A 12,336-nucleotide genomic window follows, 5' to 3' on the forward strand; every position below is an offset into this window, starting at 1 on the left:
TCGTAGATCTTCTGAGAGCTGTTTTGTGCGAGGCACGGTTCACATCAGGTAATGCCTCTTGAGAACAGCAAACTCAAAACTGGTGTGTGTTTTTTATAGGGCAGGGCAGCTTTAACCAACACATCCAATCTCATCACATTGATTGGACTCCAGGTTGGCTGACTCCTGGCTCCAATTAGCTCTTGGAGAAATCATAAGCCTAGGGGTTCACATACTTTTTCCACCCTGGACTGTGAATGTTTACATGTTGTGTTCAATAAAAACATGAAAACTTATCATTTTTTGTTTAATCTGCTGGTCGGCAGCTTTGCGGTTTGTCTGCGTGGAGTTTGCATGTTCCTCCTGTGCCCGCGTGGGTTTTCTCTGGATACTCCAGCTTCCTCCAACGGCCCAAAGACATTGTAGGTGTGAGTGGTTGTCTGTCTCTATGTGTCGCTCAGTGTCAGGATGGATGGATGGATGTACATTAACTATATACAGCGTGTTTAGATTTGTGCTTGCCAACAAAAGCTGTTTTCTAGACTGCATACAGAATATATTTTAGAATAAGTACCAGAATTATTGCACAGGGATTTTCTCTGACTCCATGACAGATTTAAGTGTTCATTAGAGCGATGGTCTGTGGGTAGAAGCTGTTTTTGTGTCTGGTTGTTTTGGCGTACAGTGATCTGTAGCCGGAGGGGGCTGGAAGAGGTTGTGTCCAGGGTGTTTTGGGTCTGAAGTGATGTTTGCTCCCCGTTTCCTGACTCTGGATGTGTATAAGTCCTGGATGAAGAACCGATGATTTTCTCTGCAGCCAAACTGATACAAGGAGAATCAAACCAGACTGTGACGGATGTACAGAGAACAGACTGGATGACTGCAGAGAGGAGGAGAAAACTAGTGGAGGAAGTACTCAGATCCTTTACTTCAGTAAAAGTATGAATAATACTCTGTTTAAATACTCAAAATGTCTCGTGTGACTGTTAAACGATTATATTTCATTAGATTATAATCCTCAAGCATTCATATAAAAGCAGAATATTGCTGTTGGACGTGACTGCAGCTACGGATTATTTTCATTATGGATTCATCTGCTGATTATTTACTACATAAATGGAGAAACCTACATTTCTGCAGGTTATAAACAGTTTATTCTGTTTGGATCCACATCCTGTCACATCCATCCACCTCATGTATATAAGGGAACCTGTACATGAGCATCCCACATTTATTTCAGCATCTTTGCTCTCTGCTTCTATACAATTATAATACATATGGATTAAAACAGTGGTTGAATAGAGCAAATTCACTGTGTAGATCTGCGTATCAACCCTACGTCTGCACGACACAACTGATGGTCTCAAACTCATTAAGAAGGCAAGAAATTCGACAAATTAACTCTTGGCGAGGCGCTCGTGTTGACTGAAAACCATTTGAAGCTGACTGAGAGTGCAAAGCTGTCATCAGAGCGAAATGTGACTGCTTTAAAGAATCTAAAATATAAAACATATTCCGGTTTTTTGTTTACTACATAATTCCATGTGTTCCTTTGTGGTTTTGATGTCTTCAGTATCACTATAATGTAGAAAGTAATGAAAAGAGTACATTGTACAAATGATTATGCTTAAGTTGTTGTTCATGTTAAGTTCAAAACCACCAGACTCTGTTGACAAAAACAATCTGTCGCTGCCTCGATCTGAGAGTTTGTGTTATTGTGTGACTTTGGTTACTTAGTTTGGATCTGAATCAGTGTATTAAAGCACCAAAGTAAAGGCAACTAAGTTATGTTAAAGCATCAGTATGAGAGATAAACAGGGAGAAAGCATTCAAAAGGAATTAGTTGAGCTGTTTTACATGCACATAATAGTTCCTTTATCAATCCTTCACAGGAAATTGCTTTGTGTCACAAAAGTAACATCTGACTGAGACAAAGTCAAATCTTGTAAAAACAGAGTGACAAAATTTACAGTAAGGGTCGTTTTTTACTTTATTATTATTATTTTATTTTTATATATATTATTATTATTATTATTATTATTTATTATATAATACAGCTCCTCACTCGAAGTGTACATGTTGTTGTATATTATTATTATTATTACTATTATTATTATTATTATTATTATTATTATTATTATTATTATTATTATAATATAGTACAGCTCCTCACTCTGAGTGTACATGTTGTTATATATTATTATTATTAGTAGTAGTAGTGGTAGTAGTATTATTAGTATTATATAGTACAGCGCCTCACTCTGAATGTACATGTTGTTATATATTATTAGTAGTAGTAGTGATATTATTTGTATCATTACTTTATTCTTATTCTTATTCTTTTGGAGCTGTGTGTAACAAAAAGCAATTTCCCCCTGGGGATTATTAAAGTAATTCTGATTCTGATTACATGAAGACAGTTCAGCATCCATAGCAGACAGAATGTCTTAAGATCCATATATTTTAGTGCACGTGAGCTTTTATAATGTTTACAAAACTGTCAAATGTTTTTATGTGTAAATGCAGAAGAGGCTTTAACTAGTTTGTCGAATTAAAGCATCAGTAGCAGAGAGAAACAGGGAGAAAGCATTAAAAAGGAATTAGTTAAGCTGTCTTACAAACACATAATGTCACAAAACTAACAAATAACACGTTATTTGCATGATAATTTCAGTCAGGTGTTCCTGATAAGTGTGAGAACATCGTGAAAGTTTTCTTGTCAAAGGACATAACAGGAATGTGCAGCTTCAAATGAAATGAGTTCAGTCACTACAATTAGATAAAATATGTCTTGAAATCAATATATTTTGGCTGCACAGAAGAGCAGAATAACCATGCACATGGGCTTTTATAATGCTTACAAAACAGAGGTGTTTTTCTGTAAATGCAGAAGCAGAATAACTAAAGCAACTTTTTATTTCTTGCTCTGGATGCCAAATTAAAGCATCAGTAGGAGAGAGAAACAGGGAGGTATCATTAAAAAGGAATTAGTTGAGCTGTCTTACATGCACATAATGGCACAAAACTAACATCTGATCATTAAAGTTGGCATTTTCTTGTCAAATCTTGTAAAAACAGATGAAAAATGAAGACGTAACAGGAATATTAATGGAGAATTATACAAAGTTCAGTCACTACAATCACAGCAGTCTTAAAAAACAATATATTTTAGTGCACATGGGCTTTTTATTGTTTTTTTTCTGCAAATGCAGAAGCAGAAAAACACTAAAGTAACTTTTTATTTCCTGCTCTGGATGCCAAACAGAGGCTTTCACTAGTTTGTCAAATTAAAGCATCAGTGGGGGAGAGAAGCAGGGAGGAATCATTAGGGAGGAATCCCAGGCATATGGCAGGCTTTTGTCGGCTCCCCTCCCCCTCCCTCTCCCTGCCTGCCTCCCTCCCTCCCTCCCTCCCCTCCTGCCGTCCGCTCCGCAGCAGCAGCAGCAGCAACAGCAGCAGCAGCAGCAGCAGCAGGAGGACAGAGGTACTTCAGTTTTTGAAGCCGTGGCATGAATGATCTCATCTGAACCTGATCTCCGCTTTCCCTGCCGTCGATCCTATGACCCAGACGGGAATAAAATAACACAAACGCGAGGTGAGTGCGGCGGAGCGAGCCGGCCGGCGGTGGTCGTTTTAACCGGGTGACCGTGTGTTGTGTTTATTTTAGGAACTTAAACGGCCCGAGCAGCGGCGAAAACTCTTGTTTTTTTGGGCCAGAAAGGAGGAAGCACCGCGGAGGATGTGTGGGTGGGCGCTTTTGGCTAATTAGCTTCAGCTCGCTAGCATCCACTCTTTTCTCTTTAAAAGAGGAAATAGCTAGAATTAGACACAAAAAAAGCCAAATGTTTTACACCCCCGATTTAGACATCTTTTTTTTGTTAAATAATCCGTTTCACTGAACATGTTAGCCCATGTTAGCTAGCGGCGAGCTCGTAAGCACAACCCCAGACTGTTAGCATAGCTAGCCGGCTAGCTGTTAGCTACTAGCGCAAAATGGCCTCATTGTCGCTCGGTGGCTCTGATGCTGAAAAGACAAAGCATGCGGCAGTCACGGCCAGCAGCCCGGACCCGCTCCCTCCAGCGGGGCTCACGGCTCTAAACAAGGCGGCCACAGCTTGTTTTTAAACCGGGGGGTGAAGCTTGGTGGTGTGTGATTGTGTGTGTGTGTGTGGGGAAACTAAAGCATCCGTGTTGTTGTGAGTTTATTTATATGAATTTAGCGCGGCGTGCTGTGGAAGTGCAGCTCCAGTGTGCAGTGGGGGATGGGCCATGCTAGGAGCCATTGACGTAAAGCGAGGCTGCATTTTGTTTGGCTTCTGGCTCCTAGCATAATACACCAGACAGGAGCCCAGCTTAGCAGCAGGCTAATGGTCCCCCCTAACAACATGTTTAGTGCAAGTGCATAAAACATACTAACATTGTTTGCATAGTAAGTTGAGTGAGGTGTTTTTTATTTTTATTTTTTTTGGAAGTTTTTGAACATCATGTATGTCAGCATTTTCTGGTTAAATCTTGTTAAAACGGCTTGATTAAATAATGCAACAGGACTGTGTAGGTGTAAATGAAAGGAATAGTAATGAGAATTATCCATTAAGCATCCAAAGCAGACAAAATATGTCTTAGATTCAGTATAAATTACTGCTGCAGGCAGCACCGTCAACGACGGCTGCATAGAATAACAATGCACAAGGACTTTTATAATGTTTATAAAAGGATTTTGTGTAAATGCATTTATTTTTTATGCATCAAAGTGTTTCCCTGCAGGGAGTTTCTTTGAATTTATTGAAACTGTAATTTGCCTAATTGATTAAGGGAACAATAGTAGGATAACATGTGAGATTTAGGTAATCAATCTATCCTTTCACCGTCTTTAGGTCTGATTTTATGGGTTTTTGCGTCAGCTGTAAGATGTATGTTTGTCTGCTCCAGGTGCAAGATCAGAAACATCCATTTCTAACTGATTCTCAGCCCGATCTGAGTTTTTTTTTCTCTACAATAAATTAAAAAATGTGAAACTATTCTGTAGTTTTATGGGTTTTACAATTAAAATTGATTTCCAAGTAGAATCCTTGAGCTTTAACCCCAAAATGCTGAACTCTAGGGTGTTCAAAAAAACCAGACTTATTAATATACCTGTACAAAACAAATTGTCATGTCCACAACTGTTTTTTAATTCTCTGTGCAGTGTGCTTTCTCTCAGCTTGTAGGTCGTCTGGTTGTATTTCATTTTCTACTTTACGTTTTTTTTTTACACACTGTTGTTGTTTTTCCTTTAGGGAGATAGTGCTCTCTAGTGTCTCTTGTTTAACAGGGACCAGCACAAATGCACCACACAAGAAGACAGCACACGTCCATAATTGTTTTCTCACCCTTTTGTATTTTAGATCTCCAGGTACCTTCATAAATGACTTTTTTCCTATTCTGTCCACTGTCAGGAAATGTTATATGCAAGCGAGGACTCCCAAGCCAATCATTGTACATTAGATCGACTCCTTTTTTTGGTATGGATTATAACTTTTTAAAAATACGGTGCTGATTCCAGATAATTCATCTGATTAATCGAGTGAAGACAGAGGCTGTCATTTAATCCCTTTTTTCTCATTTTATGTCAGATTTTAATGTGTGAAGAAGCACAGTACCTCCCTCTATTGATGGGTGCAGTAAAAGGAGGGTTTCCAATCAATTTCTGATTGATTACGTGCCCACTTATATGTTGATTAAATGTAAAATGTTAAAACCATGTGGTGTTTTTGTCAGCCCCCCCTTTTTTTTGGCTGTTAAATCTTCTGAGTGCTACAATGTGTTAATTGTAAGATGGTATGTAATTTGCACAGATTATAGGGCCTTAGTTTTGTCTGGCATCCTAACATGAACTTTTTAAAGAAAAAAAAAAAAAACAACAAATTCTGCTTTGTTGGTGTGGAGATGAACTGTGACAATAACAGCAGTGTCTGGTGCATTTGGGTTCATCTTGGTTTCCACAGAAAAGTGGCCAGTTTTTTTTTTTTTGTCAAATTGTTAACAACTTTTTTGCTGTTTGCTTTCTATTCTGTAAACCCTAACGCCATGCTTTTACAGCCCAACATGTATAAACACTATATTTTTGTACCACTGGTTTTACTTTTTGTGATTATTTTGTTTACAAAAAAAACCAAACAAAAATGTATCGCAAATAGAAATTTGAAGCAAGTGGAATCATTGACTCAAATGCCCTGCCAACAGGTTTTTACACAGAGGAGACACAGCCGGACACTGCACGCTATTTTTATGTCTGATGGAAAATTAAATGCCACAGACTGCAGTTCAGAGCTTCGACTCCTATTTACTTGCTTCCCGTTTATTTTGGGGGAGTCGGAGGGCCTTTAATGTTGGCAGGAGCGTTGTTTTGTTCCTGTAAGACATCTGTGTGCTCCAAACGGTGTGTAATAAGGAAGTTGACTCTACTTTTCTTCCCCTCCCTCAGTGAAGATAAAGTGAAAATCTTGTTCTACTAGTTTCTGAAGCGTGTCGTGTGTGTGTAGACCTGGAAACCTGAAATCCTTTGTAAATATTAGAGGTTCATGGTGGTAATATTGTATTGTGAATATTGTAAATGCTATTATTTTCCACATTCTTCTCACTTTTACCCCCTAAAAGCACCTTATTGATTAGGATATTTTCTTGATCACAGGTGGCAGTGGGAAAGAATTAAAGTGCACTGATCATGTAACTTGAGTGCTGTTTCTGTTTTCTGACAAAGGTCTCTCTAGTCTGTGCTTACTTTGATGCAGCGTCGGCATTTAGTTGGTAACCATGCTATTTTCGGTGGCTCAGTGGTCTGTTAAAAGTGTGGTTGTTCCGCCCAGCAGGAGTCTTGCCTCAGACTGGCCTAAAATGGGCAGAAATGGTGCTGAACAAAAGCTGCTTGTCGCTCGTACAAAAGTACTTGAAGCGTTGCAGCCGGGACCAAGCTGCATTGCTATTGCCTGTGCCTCTCAACAGGAAAGGTATAGCAAACTTTAAGAAAAAAACTACAACAAACAATTCACTGTTTACTGTAGTTCATGCAGAGTTTAAACCTGTAGAGTTTATTTATAAAGTCACAGCTGCTGTTGAGCAGTTTGTAGTCCTAGCTCCCTCATTTTCACACACAGATACCACACATAGCCTCACTACACCACACATTTACAGAATTAATTACATGGCACTTATTCTTTTTTACTATGATCGTAGCTATAGTGAAATTCTGAAATGTAGGCATTTTGTGTGTTTCTCAGTGTGATAAATTAGTTCAGTTAAGTGTGGCTGTGAGATGTCTGACTGTGTTTCTGTCTCCTCGCCATCACCACAGACAAACAACATGTTCCCGAAGGGCACCAAGCGCAAGTTCTCAGACTCCGGGGAGGAGCCGGTCTCCAGTGGTGACCAGGCCCCGGCAGCTTCAGCTGCGACGGCTCGGACGATGACGTCCTCTTACAGCCTGCAGCGGCAGTCGCTGCTTGACATGTCGCTGATCAAGCTGCAGCTCTGCCACATGCTGGTGGAGCCGAACCTGTGCCGCTCGGTGCTCATCGCTAACACGGTGCGGCAGATCCAGGAGGAGATGACCCAGGACGGCACCTGGCAGATAATGACCCAGGCCCTGGCAGCCGCCCAGTGTCCCGCTGACCGCCTGGTGGCCACCGAGGTGCTGTGCCGGCAGACGGACGCGGCAGCTCAGGCCGGGCAGAGCCCGAAGCCCTTCTCCGTGGTCGGCCTGGAGGACGGCTACCACTCTGAAGAGGTGGTGATGGAAGGAGACGTGGAGACAGAGGTCACCATGTCCACTTTGTCGCCCGTCTCCCCCCAGCTGTCCTCCGCTTCTTACCTGGCAGGTCCCTTCGGTATGGGACCCTGCTGGGAGGAGGAAGAAGAAGACGGTGAGTGCGAGGAGGATGAGGAGGAGGACAGCGAGGAGTGTGTGTCGGAGGGAGAGGAGGCAGACCGGGACCACCTGAGCGCAGACTCCAGGACAGGGGAGCAGGTTTTTGGGACTTTTGAGATCAAACACCCAGCGCCGCCCCCTGACCCTGCGCTCGAGGAACTGTTTTCAGACGTGGACCCGTCCTACTATGACCTCGATACGGTGCTGACAGGCATGCAGAGCGCCCCAAAGATGGGGCCTTACGATCTGCTGGAGAGCCTTTCCTCTCACGGGCCCACGGCCCTGAGCTCCAGCGCGAGCTGCAGGTCAGACCTGAACGAACTGGACCACATCATGGAGATCATAGTGGGATCCTGAAACCCAGAACATTCCTCTGGCCTGTGCTGATCCCTCAGACTCTTTCCAGACTATGCACAGTACACACGTGCATGTTCTGTATGTGGTATTGTTACACATGGAGATTGTTGGAGGTTTTGGGACAAGGTGGGAAATTAACAGCAAGCCAAGTAGATTTTGGGATCGGCTGTTATAGGTGTAGTTAGCCTGCCCTAACGGCCCTTTAGGCAAGTCGGCAGCTGCTGTTGGGACCTTCATCTTTTATTCAACAAAACGTAATTGGCCGTTAAAGTAGCGAGGGTGAAATTTTATCAATTTTGGGATTCACAAGCCATCACGGCCTGTGGGCGACGCAGTTACTTTCCTACTTTGCTGATGAAATCCAAAACGCAACAATATCTGTGAGAGGGCAAAGATAATTACCTATACCATGATGCATTCTTATTTACGTACTTTCCATGTTTACGTCTGTCATACATTCTGTCATACTAGCTCCTCCTGGTCGTATTCTCTGCCATTTTGTCCATCTCTATTTATTGTTACATGGATTGAGGAACAATTCATCACACTACATGCATCAGACACCAGAACAAATTGTAAATCCAAATCTATGAATCAATGCATATTTTCCTAAAGATTTGAGCAATTATGAATGGAATATATGTATATGTACGTATGTGTATATAGAAATATATTTTTTGCATTATACAGCTGGGGGATTTTGCAAGTATCATTTGATATTATTATTATAATTATTATTATTTTTCCCTCCTAAGCGGTTTTTAAGATTTTAATGTAGCCAGACTCGAGACAGTGTCTTCCCACGGTTTGGTATAACAAGTCGACTGTAACAGGTGTCAGGACTGGCATCGTCACACTTTATAGGCGCTGTTCTTTCATTTTTTCAAAGCTTTATGCAGGGCAGGGAAATTACTGCCAACCACAAACAAAATGCTGGTTAAGATTTGACTGTTTCTGGTGAGTCTGCGGTGTCTGGTGGACACGTTACAGTAAGTTTCCTGCCCTGCTTCACGTACAGATCTAATAACAATAATAATAATTGCTTGTCTTAAAGCATTTGGAGAAACCACGGGGTGATAACTGCATCAAGAAGCCATATTTCTTTCTTTCATTTGTTAGCACTACAAATGAAGAATTCTGTTTGTTAACCCAATCTAATTTATTGTTTTTATTTATTGTATTTATTATATCTAGGTACAGACATGACATTTTGATGTATCAGATCAACCACACGGCCCACTGAAATTATATTTATCCAAATTTTGAATGCAGTACCTATTTATTCCTCACATTTTTTATTATTATTATTATTATTATTATTGTTAGTAGTAGTAGTAGTAATAATAATAACCGGGTTACTATTCAATTCACTATGCAGCTCTGTCATACGTGTTTCAAAATGATTGTATACGACTTAAATGTCCTTTAATTCCTTTATGCAAACAGTTGCCTTTCTCCTAAAGATGTGGAAAATCAAATGCATTTTTCAAAATTGTTCCTTATCATCACGATGAAGAGATTAACTCAGGCAAACAAAATGTATTGACAAAAATACAGTATTACGACACGATTAATACCTTACCACAACACTCCTGAAGGATGTCACTCTGGTCTGAATGGGAGCTAGAACTTCAAAGACTAATTACCGTTGTAAAATGTATGCATTTTTTTATATTAAGGAAAAAAACATTGTAGCATCTTTGTAAATATTTTTTATAATAAAAGGTGCAACTATTGATGGTGTTGTGTGAGTTTGATCACTTGTTTTGTTAGCGGCTTATTGTTTTTACTGCTTCTACCTGGTAATATAAAGGATATATTTCTTTTTGTCAACAAGAACCATGAAAAGAGCACAACCAACCTAACGCCTTGGGACATCTCCATGTGTGGCACTCGGCCCCGAGCCCATTCATCTCTACTGAAAACAAGTCCGGCACAAATACGTACTTTTCTCTTTAATATGCTGATACAGCTGCGTATTGTAGTGTTTTAGTTTTTAGCAAAGGCTACGCAAATGTTGGGGGTTATTTTCAGCCACGTGTGGCTCACTGATGTGTTTTTAATAGTCTTTGGACAACAATGGGGCTCGATGGCTTTGGACACAATACTTGTTTTTTTTACAGGATCAAGCAAGTGTTGGGTTCAGTGTGTTCATCGGTTTGTTGACACGAAGAATCATTGTCGAATATCATCAGACTTTAATGTGTTAACAGTTCTAGTTTCTGTTGAAATGCTCACATGATTGTTTACTTCTCATTCAGAGCAACTGATCACTGACTGAGGCAACTGTTTAGAACTGATTTAGACTGAAAGGCAGTTGTATTGTGGTGTGTTCGTACCAAAGAATTAAGAAAAGTCTATTCCAGACTATTTACCAAATAATTTTGGTGATGTGAGTAATTTTCTTCTTCTGGTTGTTTCCAGGTCTGATTGATCACATGTAAGTTAAGCGCCCATTTCTCCTCCTCAGCTCCTGCTCTGGTTTCAACTATCCTCTGGCTGTCGCATCGATGAAGAACTGAGGAAATCATCAGAGATGTTAAAGAGTCTGAGATCCCTCTTCTAAAGCCTGTTTAAAAGGATTTCTTTCTCACGGCATGTTACATTTATAGGTCATGAAACGCCACGTAAAAGTCGGGCAATTTCACATTTGACTCAAAACATACCTGTGTCAGTATATTATTTAAATCAGAAAGCATCTCATCACATAATCAGTAATGAGACACAGCGTTCAATTCTGCAACTCAGCCCAAATCTTGCAGAATATCATCCCCATTTCTACTTGGGGAGCTGCCAGATAAATCCTGAGAGTGTGTTTGCTCAGTGGCACTGCTGCAGTGACTGCTGAGTGTATTTGTATTTATTCTGTGAGTGTTGTGTCCTTTGCAATAACATAAAACTGCTGAAAGTTAATTAGACGTGACTCAGCTGCAGAGGGACCTTTGTTCTCACGTGCTCTCACATGATGATGCCGGGCCGTGAGATTCTGCTTTAGATATGCAGGGTGAGCGAGAACAGATCCAACAGAGCAGGACTATTGTCTGTTTGCAGCTCATAGAGGAATTAGGGATTTCCTTTTAATAATGAATGTGACTTTTTAGATTCTTAAACATACAGCAGCTTGTCTGAAACTGTCAAAAAGGTAATTTGTTCGGAAAAATTGTGGCGTATTCTGCGTGTTGGCCTGCTGCCTAGTCTTGGTTTGCCTATAGTTAAAGATTAATGACCTCTCGGTGACTCAGCAAAAAGGCAGCCAGAGGAAAAAAGGAGTCATCAGAGAAAGAGACTATTGTGTCTTAAAAAGTAGCAACGGAGGAGCAGTAAAAAACAGCGGGTGTGCTGCAGATAATGCACGCAGTGTTTCAGAGATGCACTAGAAACCTAAAGTTTACACCATATGATGTTGAGACGGCGTCTTTCTCCTCCTCCAGCGCGCCTGGAAATGATTAATCTGACCTCCAATATCACGTATAACACACTGAATTCGTAACACGTGTGCTGCGTCTGCTGTCAGAGGACTGTGCTCCTTTAAAAAAAAACGTGAGTGGGTCACGGGTTAATAAGCGCCAACAGGCCACAGGTCTCATGCTGCCTTCGGGTGCTTCTCATAAATGTCTGATCTGAGGTTAAAACAACCGTTTCACACAAATTCAAGTAAAACATTTTGGCAGTATATTAAGAAAATGGATCCCGTAGCTAAATACATTTTTGTGAGATTTTCTACTTTAACTAAACAACCATAACATTTCTTTTTTATTATTTTACAACAAACCACCATAATCTACTTACTAGATCTTGTACCTTTACTGTATTTTGGATCTTTGGACACATGAGCTCACAAGCACATCAGCATTTTTGGGTTTGAAGGTGGATTTTACTGCACATGTGGTTGTCACAAAAGCAACATCATTCATTTTGTGGCGCCGAATATTGACTCTGTGTTCAGGAGGAGAAGAAGAGGAAGCAGAAAGAAGAAGTAGGAGTGTAGCTGTGACGGCTTCAGGAGGAAGAGGCTGAAAAACGTGAATGAAGAGTTTCCTTATTTGGCGTTTGCCTTCCCCGTCTTTCCGGTCACGTTCTCCCTCTTCCCGTCTGAC

General features: G+C 40.7%; 1 protein-coding gene across 2 annotated transcripts; it reads left to right on the plus strand.

Annotated features, from left to right (window-relative positions):
* Positions 1-3,435: 3,435 nt before the first annotated feature.
* cdca4 (cell division cycle associated 4) lies at positions 3,436-9,975 on the plus strand. Of its 2 annotated transcripts, none has more exons than XM_070842573.1 (2): positions 3,436-3,574; positions 7,310-9,975. In XM_070842573.1, exon 2 carries the CDS (start codon positions 7,319-7,321, stop codon positions 8,237-8,239), a length of 921 nt encoding a protein of 306 aa, XP_070698674.1. In that variant the 5' UTR covers positions 3,436-3,574; positions 7,310-7,318; the 3' UTR covers positions 8,240-9,975. The 2 variants fall into 2 exon arrangements, with proteins under 2 accessions (XP_070698674.1, XP_070698675.1); XM_070842574.1 differs by lacking the exon at positions 3,436-3,574 and adding an exon at positions 5,519-6,965.
* Positions 9,976-12,336: the final 2,361 nt, after the last annotated feature.

The sequence above is a fragment of the Pempheris klunzingeri genome, chromosome 13 (genome assembly GCF_042242105.1).
Source record: "Pempheris klunzingeri isolate RE-2024b chromosome 13, fPemKlu1.hap1, whole genome shotgun sequence".
Taxonomy (NCBI): Eukaryota; Metazoa; Chordata; class Actinopteri; order Acropomatiformes; family Pempheridae; genus Pempheris; species Pempheris klunzingeri.